Source organism: Protopterus annectens, chromosome 9.part0, assembly GCF_019279795.1.
Source record: "Protopterus annectens isolate FY-2018-M chromosome 9.part0, PAN1.0, whole genome shotgun sequence".
Taxonomy (NCBI): domain Eukaryota; kingdom Metazoa; phylum Chordata; order Ceratodontiformes; family Protopteridae; genus Protopterus; species Protopterus annectens.
This window is the reverse complement of record NC_056743.1, coordinates 878,594,759-878,614,457: the sequence shown is the minus strand read 5'-3', so window position 1 is coordinate 878,614,457 and position 19,699 is coordinate 878,594,759. Positions and strand designations below refer to the sequence as shown.

Genomic DNA, 19,699 nt, shown 5'->3' with positions numbered 1-19,699 from the left:
AGCAAAAGTATAAATCTTTTTTCCCCATCTGACCAATGCCCTAGAATCCCTGTCTGAGGGGGTAAGGTTTTTTGCAGGGGAAGCCTTGACCCCTTTGGGACCCTGAGAGATAGTTTCTGGGTCAGCAGCAGGGTTTTTGAAAAGGAATTTATGAGAGTCAGGAACTCTGTAGTACCTGTCCGGCTTAACAGGAGCTGGAGATAAGGAGTCAGGGGTTAGACTGGACTCTGAAAATACATCATCTACAATGTCTAACACAGGTGGAATAGCTAGCCTGTGTTGTGGTAGTAAAAGGAAGTCTCTGAGCCTTTTCTTAGATTCTGAAAAATCTTGGCTCTCCCAGTGAAAATGCTCCCTCATGGTATGCAAGGTTTCCCCAAAAGAATAATCCTCAGGAGGAGAGGCTGAAGGGATAGATTCTTCAGCATCAGAATCCTCATAGGGAGGAAGAGAGTATTCCTGATCAGAAGAGGAATCAGATGAAATGGAAACCTGATTTGAAGATTCATATTCTGTCTCTTGCCTAGGCCTTTTATCAGGTGGGGGATGGGAACCCCTGATCAAAGTAATTAAGTCTTCGGCCATTTTGAGCATCTGTTTTTTGGGCATGGAGGCCTGTCAATAAGGCTGCTGTACTTGTTTCTTTGTCTTTAAAGGTGCTTTAGTCTTTGACTTTGAAGTCATTTTAATGTATAATTGAGTAGGTCTGAAAACACCCTCAGAAGCTGATGCCTGCTCAGTGGCTCTGGACCCATCTGAGGAATCGTCTCCGAAGGTCCAATATCTTGAGCTTCCAGTAGTCTAGTCGACCCCACATGGGAGTCGGTAGCGGCTTGCGGGACTAAAGTAGAGGGCATCAGGGGCTGCGAAGGCGCCTCACTGAGAACCGGCGACTGCCTTAGAAGAATCCTTGTCGTTGGTTTTGGACCTTGGATGCCCGTCCTTTTCTTTTTCTTTGCATTTCTGTGAATTCCGGTAGTCTGATGGCTATCCGACGACATCATATAATTAAATCTTCTGTCAAAATAGTGTAATGCAAAATCGTAGAGACGCATAATACTGCGTTGGTTAAATCTAGCACAAAACCGACAACTAGCAATGTCGTGGTCAGGGCCTAGGCAAGGAATACAGTAAGAATGAAAGTCCTTATGAGGTATTTGCTTCCCACAAGAAATACAATTATTAACTTTTTTTTCTGACATCGGTCTGGAGCAAGAAAAAAGTTTCCCCAACGGGGTACTTAGCTTTTAATGAAGACTTCGGATCTGAAATTCGAACACGAAAATCTCAGGAGTCGGCTGACCGGCACTTGCGAACTGCTTATGCTTCGGGCATCGCGCGGCAAGAAAGACTGAAGAAAATGGCGTCGGCTACATCTTTTATACCCCTGGCGCACTGACATTAGGGAAGAGGCGACAGCAACCGACGCCGGACCTAGACTTTGGAATTCAGGCCGACTGAGGGTAGCCTGCCAGCAGGATAACCCAAGTGTAATGACTGCAACAGTGAAACACGAAGAACATCTGCTGGAGGTGTGTGGGGACTGAAACGGGAACTGGAAGCATGTTTTTGGGAGTGTATAGAGTTGCTGGAATTTAAAAATGCACTGCAGAATCCTCTACGGCACACCGGTGTACAAACTGAATTTACTGTAGAGATGATGCTGCTAAGGAGCAGGAGAGCTATTATGTCCTACTGTAAGATAGCTTTATTAACTTCAATTGTTAGCAGCCAAAAAAAAATCGATAATCAGAAAGTTGCAATTAAGGGTTACACCAATCTTGAAAGATGTGCTAGCTATTATAAAGTAAATGAAGCAGCTGGAGGACAGCTTGTTAGGTGGGGAAAGAAAGTACAGTTTTGTACCTACCATAAATGTAGATGTTAGAGTGTAAACACTGCTGCAGCCATTACACTTGGGTTATCCTGCCGTCAGGCGGTTCCCCAGTCGGCCTGAGTTCCAAAGTCTTGGTCCGGCATCAGTTGCTGTCGCCTCCTACCTGACGTCAGTGCGACAGGGGTATATAAGATGCAGCCGACGCCATTTTCTTCAGTTTTTCTTGTCACAGATGTCAGGTGCCCCCAAATAGGTAGGCAATTCAAATTGCTAGTAAAGTATACAAAAGAAAAGCAAACAACAATTTTCAGTTACCAGCAAATACTCCCCATAGGTAGAAAAGGGTAGAAGACCTAGGTACGTAGCAGAAGGTAAGAGGGGAAGGAGGGAGGGTAACCTGGACTGCAGCAGTGTTTACACTCGAACATCTACATTTATGGTAGGTACAAAACTGTACTATGTTCATCGTGTTACACTGCTGCAGTCATTACACTTGGGTGGAATCCCAAAGCTGAGGTAGGGTGGCTGGTTCTATAAGGCATTAGGGATGGCTATAAGGCCCTGCAGCACAGCAGTGGCGAAGCCAGCTCTGGATTTGGAGTATAAAGGCAAATGGAAATGCTTGGTGAAGGTATGCACAGAACTTCATGTTGCTGCTTCCAAAATATCCTTGGTAGGTACTCCTCTGAGGTAGGCATTTGAAGTGGCTGTTGCCCTGGCGGCGTGAGATCTAATGCTGCTAGGTACAGGTTTCCCATGGTGTGTATTAGCAGAAACGTATACAATGTCCTATCCATTTTGAAATAGTCTGTTTTGAAATTTCCCTGTGCTCCTGCAGCATATGCTACCAATAACTGCTCAGATTTTCTGAAAGCTTTGGTTTTGTCCAAGTAGAAGCGTAATTGTCTGTGAATGTCCAAAGAATGTAGTAGTCTCTCCCCTTTGTTCTGTGGTTTTGGATAAAAAGTTGGCAAGTGAATAGTTTGGTTTAGAGCCACACTTGATACCACCTTTGGCATAAACGTAGGGTTACTTCTTAAAGACACCCTGTCTTGGTGGAAAATGAGGAAAGGTTCCACTGCCATTAGTGCCTGTAATTCTGAAACTCATCGTGCTGATGTTATTGCCAGTAGCAGAGCAGTTTTCCAAGAGATATATTTTAATTCTGCTGTGTTAGCTGGCTCAAAAGGAGGTAAAGTTAATTTTTCCAAAACAAAATTGAGGTCCCAAGTTGGAGTAGGTGCTCTACGGGGCGGTCTTATGTTTTTAGCCCCTCTGAGGTACTGTTTGAGCAAAGGATTAGAGAAAATTCGTGGATCCGTGTTGTAATGAGCAGAAATGGCAAAGGCGTGGATCTTGATGGATGAGAAGGAGAGGCCCTTGTCCAGCATCTCAGTTAAATATTGTAGTATCTGAGGAATGTTTGGGACAAGAGGGTCAAGGCTGTGCGCCTGGTTCCAGGCACAGAATATCTTCCATTTATCCAAATAGGCTTTCCTGGTGCTAGGCCTTCTGGCCTCCAGAATGACATCCATAACAGCTTTGGAGAGAGGCATTGCTTGCTTGACTAAGGAATTTTCCATGCAGCTAGGTTTAAGGTCTTTAGCTGGCTGTGAAGTATCTGATTGTTGTGCTGTGTCAGCAAATGTGGGATTTGAGGCAAAATCCAGGGTGGTTCTTGTGCTAAGTTCCTTAAGACTGGGTACCAGTGCTGGCATGGCAAGTCTGGTGCAATCAGTATCATCTTTGGCTCTTCTTGCCTGGCTTTTATGAGCACCTTTGGAAGGAGAGGTAAAGGTGAGAAAGCGTATACTTGCAGGTTTTTCCAGCTGAATGAGAGGGCATCTACTTTCCATGCTTGTGGATGGTAACTCCTTGTGCAGAATTTCTGTAGCTGGCAGTTCATTGGGGATGCAAACAGATCTATGTCCGGGCTCCACCATTTTTGTGTTATCATTCTGAATATTTGTGGATTCAATTCCCATTCGTGGGGATCCATGATGTTTCTGCTTAGGTCGTCTGCCAGTGTGTTTTTCTCTCCTGGCAGGAATTGTGCTTGCAGATGAACTTGGTAGTCTAGAGCGGTGTTCTACAAGGTCATGGCTTGTCTGCAGAGGGGGTAGGAGTGTGTTCCCCCTTGCTTGTTTATGTACCACATAACCGTGGTGTTGTCTGTCTTTAGCAGTAGTTGTCCTGGATGCAGCAGGTCCTTGAAAGCTATAAGTGCATTTTGTACAGCTAGCATCTCTTTTTGATTGATGTGAAGATGCCTTTGTTCTGCGGGCCACTCGCCAAGAATACATTTTCCTGCCAGGTGTGCTCCCCAGGCGTAATCCGTCTGTTGTCAGTGTTTGCCTGGCTGTGGGTTGAGTAAAAGGTTGTCTCTTATTGAGGTGACAAGCTTGAGCCCACCACTGAAACTCCTGTTGAAGGCAAGGAATTAGAGGTATAACTGTTTCCAAACTTTGACAGTGCTGAGACCATACACTCTTTAGGTACCATTGTAGTTTCCTCATATGCAGTCTGGCATATGGAATTAGTAGTATGCAAGATGCTATGTAGCCCAAGGCCTGCAGAATTTTTCTTGCAGGGAAATGGGTTTTGTTGCCATCAACTGAAAGTATTGAGTCAGTTGTCCTTGCTTGTTTGGCGTGAGATAAGCCATCTGGGCTGTTGTGTTCAAGCTGGCACCCAGGAATATTATCTCTTGCGAGGCACTACTTTTGATTTCTTTTCATTTACTGTGTACCCCAGGCAGCTTAACTTTTTTACGAATGCCAGATGCTTTAGAAGAATGTCCTTGCTCTCTGCTTGAATCAGGCAGTCGTCCAGGTACGGATAAATTTGAATTCCTTTTTGTCTGCAAAATGCAATTACTGGTCCCAGGCACACTGTGAAGACCCTGGGCGCAGTAGATAAGCCAAAGGGCAGTGCAGAGAATTGATAGTGCATTGAACCAGCTATGAATCTGAGGTATCTTCTGCAGTTTTGTCTGATAGGGACATGCAGGTATGCCTCCTTGAGGTCCAAAGTCACGAGCCAAGCTTTCTTGCCCAGCATGGGAAGAAGCTGCTGTAGTGTCAACATTTTGAATTTCGGAATATCCAGGTAAGTGTTTAGCGAAGAAAGATCCAGAATGGGTCTCCAGGCTTTGTCCTTTCTGGGAACCAGAAAGAGTCTTGAGTAAAATCCTTGTCCTTGCTCCTGTGTTGGTACCTTTTGAATAGCTCTCATGTCCATGAGTGCTGTAATTTGTTTTTGAGCCTCTGCCCATTGATTTGGTGGCAGATTTGGCATTCCTTTTAACCTTGGCAGAGTGTGAAAGTGGAACCTGTAACCTTGAGATACAATGTTGAGAACCCATTTGTCTTTGGTGATGCAATGCCAACTGTGATAGAAAAGTGCCAGTTTTCCTCCTAAGGGGCTGCCAAGAGAGAGTTGTTTGGCAGCTGTAGTGGGAAGTCATTGAGGCTGCTTTTTATATCAAAATATTGTCAAGTATGTTTTTAGATAGAGGATATCGAAAGGATTTGATTGACAAAGTAAGTGCTGAGATACAGATGAAAAGACAGCAAATTTATCAACCTATTATAAAGTTTGGAATTCCAAATACCTTATGTGAGAATAAACCAATAATTGGAAATGATACGTTTGTTATTCCCTTTAACGAAGTATCTATGAAAATTGTCAATACTGTACGAGAGAGATGGGCTAGTGTGTTTTTGAATAATGATGAATGTATTGACATCCTTGGTTTATAGCATAAAATCACTTACAGTAGAGGCATGAACTTAAAAGAACATTATGAAGCCACAAATAGTAAGAATATTTATTTAAAGTCAAAGACGGGTAAATGTGGTACATGTCACACATGTAAATATATTAATGACGGACCCTATGTAGTAGTTCACAATTTCGGAAAAACTATCAGATGCCCAGGGTATTGCAATTGCAATACAAAAATGGTAGTTTATCTTGCTACTTGTTCATCATGTTCAGCCTACTACGTGGGGAAAACCATCAGAAAACTTAAAGATCGAATAGGAGAACATGTCAGAGATATAAAAAAAGAAAAAAGACACTAGTGCCCTTTACACACACAGTGTAAGGTGTGACAATTTCAAAAGGTTTTTATTCTTCGTGATAGATAGAATACCTCACAATAATAATAAAGGAGGTGATGACAAGACATTATTAGAAGTCAAAGAATGTTTATGGCAACTAAGACTTAATGCAAGTATTCATCCAGGTATCAATGACTATATTTCTATAGCCAGTGTACTTAGATATAAATCACAATTTATTTAATCACAATTTATTTAATGACCTATTTTAATAATTATTGGGTGTATTTATTTTATTGTTTTTTACCATACTAGTTTTTTTTTACATTTCTACAGTTTTTATTATATGTAATTGTTATACATATAATTTTTTAAGATATTGTTAATTGCATTTTATATGAATGCTTATTTTTTGTTAAAATTTGTTTTAACAAGTCTTGGCATTACAACCGTTGATATAGGCAGTTTTTTTAAAGGCAGCTTTTAGGGTTTACAATGAGGTATGGGTAAATAATTGTTCAATTAATTATAATTGGTTTTAATCAGTCAGTATTTAATTATTTAATTGCTGCATCTATTTAAATGGAAGTCATTGTTACATTTTTTGTACTCTGATGATGCCCGGTATATTTTATGGGTGAAAGCGCTTAGTACTTGTCACTTTTATGTCGTATTTTTAAACTAGCACTAATAAACCAGCGTTCTGCAGTTGAATTGGTTCGTCTTGTTTAGTTTTACTGCTTTTTATATGGTTGGGGCCTGTCTTCCCCTTCTTTCTGGCCTGGTGCACCCCATTGTCGAGGCCTGTAAGGACCTTGTGCTTGACCTCTATCTCTTGGACGTCTGTATCTGCCCCTTTGAGGTCTGTCTGTGACTGGAAAGGACCAATTCTTTGTTGGCCAATTTCTGCTAAAACGAGGAGGCTGAACCTGTAAGAAATCCTTCACCGTTTGCATAGATTTTGCCTTATCCTCCATCTTCTTTAATACCTCCTCTGCCTTAACTCCAAACAACACATCCCGCTGCAAAGGTGCATCCAATAATTTTGCCGTAACATGATCTGGTAACGTATGTTCTTTTAACCAAGCATGTCTTCTAATGACAGAGCCTGTAACTGCTGCTCTACAGAAGGCCTCTAAGGAATCAAAACCACATTGCAAAGTATGTTTTCCCACTTGTACAGCTGCATGCAATAAATCCTGCATTTCTTTAAAATTAGGAGGATCTGAATCTGGAAGCATCTTTTGTTTCAACTGAGACATCAAAAATTGCTAATATTTTAGCATGTGAAACTGGCAATTTAAGGCTCTTATTGCTAAAGTTACAGACATATATATACTTCCTTTCCCCATCTGTCTAATGCTCTGGAATCTCTGTCAGAAGGAACTGGGTTTTTGCCGATGAAGCCTTAATCCCTTTGGGTCCCTGAGAAATAGTTTCAGGGTCAGCAACAGGGCTTTTATATAGAAATTTGTGAGAGTCAGGAACTCTGTAATATCTATCAGGTTTAACTGGGGCTGGAGGTAAGGAGTCAGGGTTTAAGCTGGATTCAGTGTACACATCATCCACAATATCTAACACTGGCGGAATAGCAAAGGGTCTGTGTTGAGGTAATAAAAGGAAGTCTCTGAGCCTTTTCTTGGATTCAGAGTAATCTTGGCCTTCCCAATGGAAATGCTCCCTCATAGTATGTAAGGTCTCCCCAAAGGAGTAGTCCTCAGGCAGAGAGGCTGATGGAATTGATTCCTCAGCATCAGAATCCTCATAAGGGGGTAAAGAATATCCTAGGTTTGAGGATGAATCAGAAGAAATGGACACTTGGTCGGAAGATTCATAGCCTGCATCCTGTCTGGGACTTTTATCAGGTGGGGGATGGGACCCCCTGATCAGGGTGATTAGGTCTTCGGCCATTTTGAGCATTTGTTTCTTAAGCATGGAGGCCTGTCCTGGAGAATGCTGTATTTGTTTCTTTGTTTTTAAGGGGGGGGGCTTAGACTTAGCAGAGAGTTTTAATGGTTAACTGGGTAGGTCTGAAAACACCCTCTGAAGCTGTGGTTTGCTCAGCTACTTTGGTTCCCTCTGAAGGGTTAGTTTCGGTAGGCTGAAAACCTTGTGCGTCCGAGGGCCCAGCCAGCTCCACGTGGGAGTCGGAGGCGGTCTGTGGTTCTGTGGAAGCGGTCGTCAGGGGCTGCGTAGGCACCTCGCTGAAAACCGAAGAACCAGCGACCGGCCTAGAAGAGGCCTCGTCGTCAGTTTTGGGCCTCAGATGCCTGTCCTTGTCTCTGTGCTTTTTATGTATTCCGGTCGTCGGAAGTTCCGACGGCATGGTGTAATTGAATTTTCTTCCAAAATAATGTCGGGCAAAATGAAACCGACGTTTAATAGTGCGCTTGTTAAACCTAGCACAAAACCGACAATCAGTGACGTCGTGGTCTGGGTCTAGGCATGGGATACAATAGAAGTGGAAATCCTTATGAGGTATTTGCTTCCCACAAGAAATACAGTTATTAACTTTACTGACATCGGTCTGAGGCAAGAAAAAGGTTTCCCCAACGGAGTACTTAGCTTTGTAGAAGACTTCGGTTCTGGATTTGGAATGAAAATCTCAGGAGTCGGCCGACCGGCACTTGCGAACTGCTTTTGCTTCGGGCACTGCGTGGCAAGAAAGACTGAAGAAAATGGCGTCGGCTGCATCTTATATACCCCTGTCGCACTGACGTCAGGGAGGAGGCGACAGCAACCGACGCCGGACCAAGACTTTGGAACTCAGGCCAACTGGGGAACCGCTTGACCGCAGGATAACCCAAGTGTAATGACTGCAGCAGTGTAACACGATGAACATCAAGGTGTATACTAATGAATGCCATGTAGGATTTATTGATTGGAAAAAAGTATCTTGCTTGCAATGCCAACATTTTTATGAAAAAAGAAAATGAATATGTAAATTAAAAATATAATTGTAATATGAAGTTAATAACAATTTTGGAAATGGAAATGTATAATGAGGACTTCAAGAAAGGTTTGTTCAAAAAAATAAAATAAAACAGCTAATAACAGTACAACAGTTATGTGGGTGAATCAAACATTGAGATGGGCCAAGGCGGCCAATGGCCTCAGCAAAGCTTTGGTTAATCTCAAGTGGATATCTGATATGGGTGCACCTTTTCTTTAAGGTATGAATAATTGAGAAAAAAATCACCTAGCAGGAGTCTAATTCAAGATTGAATAACAATGTCAATATTAGTTGTTAGTGAAGCTATTTAATATTTCTTCTTAAATGTTGAGCAAAGGTCGAGAAAAAAAAGTTATATACTTTCTATGACATTCCATCTGTGTTGTCCATTTTCATTATTCCTCAACAAATGGGTTCGGATCTGACCCACGGATCCACATTAGGACATTTTTCCATTTCGTGGAACACTGAAAACTCTCAAGATCCTATCTTACCCATAATGCACTAGTCCTCTACCATAACTCAGATCTTGTTTGCTGGCCTTTTAGCCTATATAATATTTAACAAATAAAAAAAGAGGTAAGATGACAGCATCTGGAGCTCAAATAAAGGAACACTGGTTCCTTTAGCATTTTCTAATCCTTTCAATAGTCAAACTGGTAGGAAGTTGGACGGAGGGGAGTTGAAAGAGAATGAAAATGGACAACACAGATGGAATGTTATGCTAAGTACACAACTTTTTATCGGATGTCATTTTCACTCATTCCTCAACAAATGGGACAGAGTCCCCACCTACCTAAATCTCAGGAGGACTGTAAGGAAGGATAATTCCTCAACACCGCTGAGCCAAACGCCGCACTTCCCCTAGAGACCAGATCCAATTTGCAATGAGAAATAAAGGTACGAGGATTAGCCCAAGTTGCAGCTGCACAAATATCATCCAAGGAAGATCTGAATAAAAATACAGAAGTTGCCATAGACCTGGTAGAATAAGCGATTAAAGGTTTTGGCAAAGATAAAGCCAATTTTTTGTAAACAAAGGAAATACAGTTAACCAGTTGGGTAAAGCCACTTTAGTAACTAGTTTGCCCAATTTTGAGTCCAAAAAGGAGATAACTGATCTGATTTCCTGAAACTTTTTGTCCTATGTAGATAAAAACGTAACAGTATGTGTACATCCAGCAGCTGCAACATACACTCTCTGCTTGTGCAATCTGGAAAGAAAACTGGAAGGTTGATAGTTTGATTGCTATTGAATTCCGATACCAGCTAAGGAAGGAAGGATGGGCTGGTTTGTAAGGATACCCTATCCTTATGAAAAATCAAATGAGGCTTAGAAGATGGGGCTTGAAGTTCTCAGACCCTTCTAGCAGTTGTAATGCCCACTAAAGAGAGTCTTTCAGGTTAAAAATTTTAGTTCACGTTTGGCTGATGGTTCAAAGGGGGATTGGTTCAAAGACAGTAAAACCAAGTTCAAATCCCACAGGGGAGTTGGATCTTTAAAAGTGGAGCTTAGAAGAAATGTTCCCCTTATAAATGGCTTAAAAAGTTTGGAAGAGGCTAAAGACAAATTATTTACTCCAATGTGAAAATTAGAAATGGCAGAAAGTTGTACTTCAACAGGTGAAGAACTAGCACCTTCATTAAAAATTGTAGCTAAAAAACTCAAGAACTTTAGGTACTGGCACTGAAAAGGGATCAATGTCATTTTGTTGCACCCAAGCAACAAATCTTTTCCATTCACTTCTGTAAATTTTTCTAGTGGAAGCTTTTTGGGTAGGTAAAAGAAGGTGACAAATGGGGGAAGACAGCCTAGGCTGCCTAGATATCAATGGAAGTGGAGAAGCCAAGTGGCCAGTTTTAGGCCTAAAACGTCCGGGTTTATCATATCTGCCGGGTGAGATAGGAGATCTGGAACTGGATCCAGAATCCATGGCAGGTACATCATAGGTTCATAGATAGGTACTAGGCTATCTGCCCGAGGGCATTTATAAGCCTAGCCAGAGTGTGTCAGCTTTTGCCGCCCCATTGATTAATTGAGTCTCTGTCAAGAAGAGCCAATAAAGTGACCCCGGGGGGAGTGTATTTTCTATTACCCATCCAGTCGTCAATGTTTCCTTGAAGAGTGTTAGTGAGGGGCTCTGCCTAATGTAGTTAAGAATTTTGTTCCAAATCATGGGGAGTCTCTGTGACAGGAATCTATCCCTCCAGCATGTTCTATTTATTGCTGTGGTGAGGTTTAGCTCAATAGAGCGAGTGGCTCGCAGTGACTTGGATTTCTTTAGGTGGAGCATGTCCACCAATTCTGAGTTGGACATGGCTTTGTAAGTCAGGCAGAGATCACCTCTGAGTAAGCGATATGCGACTGAGTACAGCAGATGAGGCCAAAGAAAGGGCAACCAAATCTGATGAAGCCAATAAGGAGTAATGAGGATGACTGTGCTCTTCAATCAGGATGCTTTCTGGAGGAATTTTGGGATTAGTGGTACAGGAGGAAAGGCGTAGAGGAGACCAGGGGTACAGTTGTGGTTGAAGAGCATCTCTCGCTGATTCCCCTGGTGGGGAGATCAGGGTAAAAAACCTGCTGCACTTGTTGTTGAGGGGGCATGCAAAGAGGTCACAGCAAGGTTGGCCCTATCAATGGAATATCTTTTCTACTACTTTCATGTTATGTGACCACTCGTGAGGCATTAGAATGGACCTGCTTAACTTGTCTGCAATCATGCTGGATTTTACCAGGAATGTGCACTGCCATCAGAAATCAACTGGATGAGATCGCCCATTTCCATACTCTCAAGGCTTCTTGACATAGGGGATAAGATTTTGTTCCTCCTTGTTTGTTGATGCACCAGACCACTGACATACTGTCTGTCTGAATAGCAGTGGTGCCAGAGGGGAGTGTCTTGGAAAGCCTCCAACACCAGGAGGACAGCTCTCATTTCTAGAAAACTGATATGTGTACCGGCCTCTTTGGGGACCATGTGCCTTGGACCGTCTTTCCCAAGAAGTGCACCCCCCACCCAGTTTGGGAAACGTCCATAGTTATTATGGCCTTGGGTTGAAGGAGAATGATAGGGATACCTTGCATTATCTGATCGGGTAAATCCACCAAAGGAGGTAATTTCTCTAGGAGTTATTTTGATTTGGGTGGATAAATGTTGGTGGAGAATAGACCATTGAGTCGCTAGGGTCCACTGAAGAGTTTTGATGTGGCATCTTGTTAATGGAACCAAAACTAATGCAGTAGACATCGACCCAAATGCTTGAAGAATCAATCTAGCTGAGGCAGAAGAATTTTGAATTTTTTTTTTACTTTGAATCATATTGGTCTGTATCCTTGGTAAAAAGGAAAGGAGGCGGTCTAGGATACTGTGTTGAACAATACTCCGAGGAACTCCAATATGTGAGTCAGTTCTATTTAAGATTTCTTGTGATTGATGGTAATTCTCAGATAAGAGCATAACTGGAGTACATAATCTCGTGCTTTGATCAATGATCCCTGGTCAGAGTGGTTATGAGCCGGTTGTCTAAGTAAGGAAATATCCAGCATCCTTGCAGTATCAAGTCAGCTACCACTACTGTCATTTCTTTGGTGAACACCCTGCTGGCTGTGGCGACACCAACAGGCAGAGCGCTGAACTGGTAATGACTGGCTCCCAGCCAGAAGTGTACGTATCTTCTGGATCATCTGTTCATTTTTATATGATAGTATGCATTCTGAAGACCTATTGAGCACATCCAGTTGTCCTTGTGCAGTTAAGGCAGAATGAACTGAACTCTCGCTATCTGGAACGTGGCGTACTGAACTGACTTGTTCAGAATGCAGAGGTCCAAAATTGGACTCCAGTCTCCTGTTTTCTTTGGCACTAAAAAGAATTCTGAGTAAGTTCCAGACTCGTTATGATCTGGAGACCTCCTGGATGACTCTTTTCTAGCAGCTTTGTTATTCACTGTGCTACTGCTGCTTTCCTCTGACTGGGTGGAACACTGGTAATTTTGTTTATTGTTAAGGGGGGGGGTAGGGAAAAGGGTATTATATATGGAATGGAAATTATCCTCTGCACCCATGAATCTTTTGTAATCTCTAGCCATGCTCTCTGGTGCAGGGATAAATGACCCCAGACTGCCTCCAGAAGTAGACAATCAGGCCTCCTTTCAGGAGCGCTGGTAGGATCTGTCACAGAAGTTCTCTAGGTATGCAGGCAACCTCTGCTGCATTACCGGCGTCTTCCACAAGAGTTCCCCCACTCAGCCCCTGGGGAACTATATCCATGTGGATTATGGAAGGCACCCTGGGACTTTCTGAACCACATTTTTCACCTCATTGATTCCTAGAAAAGGTCCTTTGAGGAGTCGAAAAACGTACACCCACTAGACAGAGTTTTACCATCCTGCTCACAGCTCGACAGTGTCTCTTTAGACTTGAGGCCAAATAAAGAACTTTCGTCAAAAAGACTGACGAAGAAAGACTTGAAGGCCTCCACAAAATCATATAGGCACAACCAGGCATGCCTCCTAAAAGAAATGCCTGAACCTGCCACCCTTGATGTACCTTCAGCTGCATGTGAGATGAGCCTCATGGACGAATTTGAAAGATTGTAGGGAAGCCAGCTGTGAGACAATCAAGCTCTCTGCCTCAGATGTAATGGTCCCAAACAGGGATTTGATAAGTTCTTTGATCAAAGCCCTCTGGAGTCTGGTAAAGTGTGCCAAATAATTCAGCAACTGAAGTGCAAAGGTCACAAGCATAAACACACTTCCAGAATCTGCCCAGCGCCCTAGATTCTCTGTTAGGGGGATGAACAGAGAAAAGTACAGTTATGTACACTTACCACAAATGTAGATGTTTGAGTGTATTCACTGTTGCAGTTATCACATTTGGGTATTCCTGCCAGGGGTAGCCCTCATTCAGCCCGAATACCAGAGGCTTAGTATTTCTGAGTCGGTTGCAGTCGCTCCAGGACTGACGTCAGGTTGTCAGTGGTATAAAAACAAGCAGCCGACACCATTACATCAGTTTTTCTTCCCCAAATGTCAGGAGCCCTCAATAGGGAGCTAAGTTATGGTGGAGAAACACCACCAGTAGAAAGTAAATACCAATAGCCCAGTAAGGGTGAGGAAAAGAAAGGGGAGAGAGAGAGAGAGAGAGAGAGAGAGAGAGAGAGAGAGAGAGAGAGACAAGGGGGCTGCAGGGTGGGAAACTAGGACTGCAGCAGTGAATACACTCGAACGTCTACATTTATGATAAGTGTACACAACTGTGCTATGTTCTTCGTGTTTCACTGTTGGAGTCATCACACTTGGGGTGATTCTCAAAGCTGAGGAATGGGTGTTGGCAGTCAAGAAGAGTTGGGGGCTGTCGAGTATGCCCCGCAGGACTGCGGTTGCAAAGCCTGCCCTAGATTTTGAAAAGATAGGCAAGGTGGTAATGCTTGGTGAAGGTATGAACAGAACTCCATGTTGCAGCTTACAGGATGTCCCTGTTAGGGACCCCTCTGAGAAAGGCTGTATAGGTTGACGTTGGCCTAGTAGAATGTGTTCTGACCCCCTGTTGGGTTGGTTTCCCATGGTGTTTGTAACAGAAATGGATGCAGTGTGGTATCAATTTGGAGATGGTTTGTTTTGATATGGCTTTGCCCTCTGCCCCTGGTGTAAAGCTGACTAGTAACTGGTCAGATTTCCTAAAAGGCTTAGTCCTATCCAGGTAGAATCTGAGCTGTCTGTGCACATCTAGAGAGTGCAGGATCCTTCCCCCTTATTTTGAGGTTTAGGGAAAAAGGTGGGCAAATTAATAGATTGGTTGAGAGCCACACTGGACACCACTTTAAGGATGAAAGTTGGGCTAGTCCTGAGGAAGACCCTATCAGCATGAAAAATGATGAAAGGCTCCACAGCCATAAGTGCTTGTAGCGCAGACACTCTTCTAGCTGAAGTGATGGCCAGAAGCAAAGCTGTTTTCCAAGAGAGAAATTTTAACTCTGCTGAAGCTGCAGGCTCAAAGGGGGGGGGGGGTGTGTGAGATTTTTCAACACAAAGGTAAAGCGTCAAGCAGGAGTAAGGGCTCTTCTTGGTGGCCTTAAGTTGCTAGCTCCTCTCAGGAACTGTTTGATGAGAGGGTGTGAGAAGAGAGGTGGCTCAGTGCTATAATGTGCAGAGATGGCAGAGGCATGGATTTTAATGGAAGAGAAGGATAGGCCCCTGTGGAGTAGTTCTGCTAGGTAATCCAGGATGAGAGGTAAGGAGGGCTGTGCTGAGTCAGCTCCTTTAGTCTGGATCCAAGAGCAATACCTTTTCCACTTGTCACCATAGGATTTTGTAGTACTAGGTCGTCTGGCTTCACGTATGACATCCAGGACCTGTTTGCTTAGGCTGGCCACTGGAGGAGAAGTCAAGGAATAAGCCAGGCTGCTAGGTTCAGGGTCTGCAACTGTGGATGCAAGAACTATTCCTCCTGCTGAGTCAGAAGAGATGGAATCTGAGGGAGGTGCCATGGAGGCAATGGGGACAGAGTGCGCAGTAGTGGGTACCAGTGGCATGGCCAGTCTGGGGCAATCAGGATTGCCCTTGGTCTTTCCTCCCTTATTTTGAGTAATACTCCGGTAAGAAGAGGTAGAGAGGGAAATGCATACATTGAGAATTTTGCTCACTGGAAGGACAGGGCATCCACTTTCCAGGCCTTGCTGTGATGTTCCCTGATGCAGAATTTGCTGAGCTGGTGGTTGTAGGGGGAGGCAAATAGGTCCAGCTTCGGGATACCCCATTTTTGGGTCACAAGAGCCTGCAGAGTGGGTAAGAGTGAGGTTCCCCCCCTGCTTGTTGATGTACCACATTACTGTGGTGTTGTCGGTTTTGATTAGTAGAGGCCCCGGAGAGAGCAGGGATCTGAAAGCTGTCAGAGCATGCTGAATAGCTAGCATCTCATTTTGGTTGATGTGCAGATGAATTTGGTTTGGGTTCCAGTGGCCCTGAATGCACCTGCCATTGAGGTGAGCAACCCAGGCATAGCTGATGCATCTGTGGTTAGGCTCTGGGCGGCGTGGGGTTTTGAAAAGGGATGTCGCTTGTTGTGGTTGCATGCTGCTGCCCACCAAAGAAAATCTTTCCTTAGACAAGGTATTATAGGTATAATAGATTCCAGGTCCGGAGAATGTTAACACCAAAGGCTTTTTAACTACCACTGAAGTTTCCTCATATGCAGTCTGGCATATGGAATTAGTAGAATGCAGGAGGCCATGAACCCCAGAGCTTGCAGGATTTTCCTTGCAGACAAGGGGGTTCTGGTGGCCATTTGAGAGAAGTAGCCTGTCAGATCGGCTTGTTTTTCTGGAGTTAAAAATGCCATCTGGTATACTATATCCAGGCTTGCTCCCAGGAATACAATTTTTTGACTGGGGACTAGTTTGGATTTCTTTTCATTGATATTGTACCCCAGTGAGGTTAGTAGGTCCTTTACAAATGTCAGGTGCTGCAACAGCTTTTCCTGACTGACTGCCTGAATCAGGCAGTCGTCCAAGTAAGGGTAAATTTGAATATGTCTTTGTCTGCAAAAAGCAATGTCTGGAGCCAGGGATTTTGTGAAAACTCTGGGAGCAGTGGATAAACCAAAGGGAAGTGCAGAGAACTGATAATGCATAAATCCTGCCCTAAAACGAAGATATTTTCTGCAAGAATCTCTGATTGGGATATGCAGATAGGCCTCTTTGAGGTCTAGAGTGGATAACAAGGCATCTTTGGACAGCACAGGAAGAATCTGCTGCAGTGTGAGCATTTTGAATTATGGTACTACCAGGAAGGTGTTTAGAATAGATAGATCTAAGATTGGGGGCCAGGTGCTCTCTTTTCGGGGTACCAGAAAAAGTCAGGAATAGAAACCTTGGCCTATCTGATCTGCAGGAACGGGCTGAATTGCCCACATGGAGAGCAGGGAATGAACTTGGTTTTGTGCCTCTGCCCACTGGTTTGGAGGTAGACCTGGGAATTCCTTTGGGGTTGGCAGCGTGTGGATATAAAATGTGTACCCCTGGGACACTATGTTGAGGACCCATCAATCGTTGGTGATGGAGGCCTAGTTTTTGCATGGGATGCAGATTTTCCTCCTAGGGGCATGAGCAGATCGGCAGAGGTGAGAGGAGGAGTTGAGAAGTCATTGTGAATTCTTTGCATAAGGGGTGGCTTAGCTCTCCCTGGTTTAGAAGTGGAGGTACTCCATTGTTTAGATCTCTGCATACCCTGAGACTGCTGTCTGGGGGGTCTGTTTCCCCTAGGTCTAGTCTGAGGTGGCCTTGAGGGGGCTGGAAAGGACCAATGTTTTGAGGGACAATGCCTACTGAATCTTGGAGGCTGAACTTGCAAAAAGTCTAACTGTCTGCATAGACTTAGCTTTTTCTTCCATCTTTTTTAAAACCTCTTCTGCTTTGGTGCCAAACAGATGGTCTTTGTTCAGTGGTGAGCCTAATAATTTTGATTTGACATGATCTGGCAAGGTCTGTTCCTTAAGCCAAGCATGCCTTCTAAGAACAGAACCTGTGACTGCTGCCCTGCATGATGCTTCTAGGGCGTCAAATGCACTTTGCAGAGTGTGCTTACTGATTTGGCTTGCAGAATGCATACGTTCCTGTATATCTTTATTTTCTGCACAGTCAGGAAAGGTAGATAATTTTTGTTTAATGAGTTCCATGGTATGTTGCTGGTATTTCAGCATATGGAACTGAATTTAATGCTCTAATGGCAAGAGCTGCTAAGGTATATACTTTTTTACCCCATCTGTCTAAGGCTTGAGAATCCCTGTCCGAGGGGCTGGGATTCTTATCTGTGGTTGCTTTTATTTCCTTTAGGCCCTTGGGAGATGACCTCTGGGTCAGCAGTAGGGTTCTTAAAAAGACATTTGAGAGAGTCAGAGACTCTAATACCGGTCAGGTTTCCTGGGAGCAGAAGGTAAAGTATCAGGAGTTAGATTTGATTCCATAAAGACATCATCCACAACATCCAGAACAGGAGGGATAGCCAAGGGTCTGTGCTGTGGTAAATCTAAGAATTGCCAGAGTCTCTTTTTGGACTGAGGATTATCCTGCCATTCCCACTGGAAGTGCTCTCTCAAAGTATGTAGGGTTTCACCAAAAGAAAAATCCTCTGGAGGAGAGGCAGAAGGAATGGATTCCTCTGCATCTGAATCCTCATAAGCAGATATGGGCATGACTTCATAAACAGAAACCTCAGTCGGATTCTTGGTCAGATAAAACTGCTGGGGACAAGTCTCTTTCTTTTAGCAGGGGGAAGGCTGGCTTCCCGTTATCAGCATATGGTCTTCCACCATTTTAAGCATCTGAGATTGTGGCAAGGAAGCAGGCGCGCGAGTTTGAGTTGTCGGTTTTTAGGCGTAGCTTGTACTCTGGGCTTTAGAAACTCGGTAGTATTAGAAAGAACTGAAGACGCGAAAGAAGTCGTCATTTATGGTGAATATCTGTAGTGCGAAGAACTTCCTCAGAAGCTGGTACCTGCACAGCGGCTATGGACCCATCCAAGGTAGAGACATCCGCAGGTTCTGTAATCAAAGAAGAGTCTTGCGGCATACTGGACTCCGAATGGGTCTCAGTAGTGGCCTGCGAATCATCCACTGATATGGGCATCTGGAGCTGTGAAAGTGCCTCACTGAGTACAGGCAAACTGGCGACTAGCTTAAAGAAAGCGTCGTCGGCACTTTTGGACCTATGCAGTCTGTCTCTGTCTTTATCCTTACATTTTTACGGAAGATCGGTAGTTGGATGGCTTGCCGAAGCCATTTCAGAATACGGAGATCGAGAGCAAAAGTATGCAACTACAATAAGGGCCTGATGACGGATAGTTTGGGCATTGAACAAAGCACAAAAAAGGCAGCGAGGGATGTTGTGGTCTGGGGCTAAACAGGTGACGCAAGAATGGAAATCTCGGTGTGGTATTTGCTTTCCACAGGCAAGACAATTGCTAACTTTTTCTGACATCGGTTAGAGCAAGAAAAAAGGATTCCCAACGGGGTATTTAGCTTTAGAAGACTTTAACTTCAACTTCGGAAACAAAAACTCAGGTAGCTCGTCGAACTGCTTCTGCTTCGGGCTCCTCGGCAAGAAAGACTGATATAATGGTGACAGCTGCCTGTTTTTATACCACTGATGACCTGACGTCAGTCCTGGAGCGACAGCAACAGACGCAGAAATACTAAGCCTTTGGTATTCGGGCCGACTGAGGGCTACCCCTGGCAGGATAATCCAAGTGTGATGACTGCAACAGTGAATCACGAAGAACATCTTTGTTCTGCAAGTTCCTTTTTTGTGGCCAGACAATGTGACAATGGCATCAAATGGTACTCCCTTGCTCCAAAATTCCCTAGCCTTAGGTGATCCCAGAATCCTTTCAGGTTTCTTAGGAACAGGCTCAATGGAATCAGATTCCTCCACCCCCATCAACACACCAAATCAATGAGCTCATTGGTGGGCAAAGTCACCCAGGAGACAGATGGGCCAGGTCCAAAGACTTCCAGGAATATTGATTCTTCTTGGAAACAGTTGTCAATAGACCAGCAACCCCTTTAGTCGAGGATCTCTAGTATGTCTCCAAAATGATGCCTGATCAGGTGGTGATCTTAGGGACCCTTGCTCCTCATCAAAAACAGTATCTTCTATGACAGACCTTTGAGCAGAAATTAAGTGCCTCCTTTTGCACTTTCTCTTCATAGGGACCTCTTTTGGTGGGATGGTCCAGTGAAGTATCGGAAGATATCGATATAACCTGCTGGGTATACTGGAGACTTGATCTGGCTGTCCCTATGGTGCAGCAAGTTGGGGCTCAAGACACAAAGGCAACTGGGTCTGG

General features: G+C 43.9%; 1 protein-coding gene across 1 annotated transcript in view; it reads right to left on the bottom strand.

The window, feature by feature from the left end:
* Window positions 1–19,699, bottom strand: part of DCTN2 (dynactin subunit 2) — a 767,074-nt gene that overhangs the window by 351,904 nt on the left and 395,471 nt on the right. Inside the window, 2 exon segments of the mRNA XM_044083609.1 lie at window positions 11,556–11,568; window positions 16,551–16,607. Coding sequence (XP_043939544.1) covers window positions 11,556–11,568; window positions 16,551–16,607 — 70 coding nt within the window.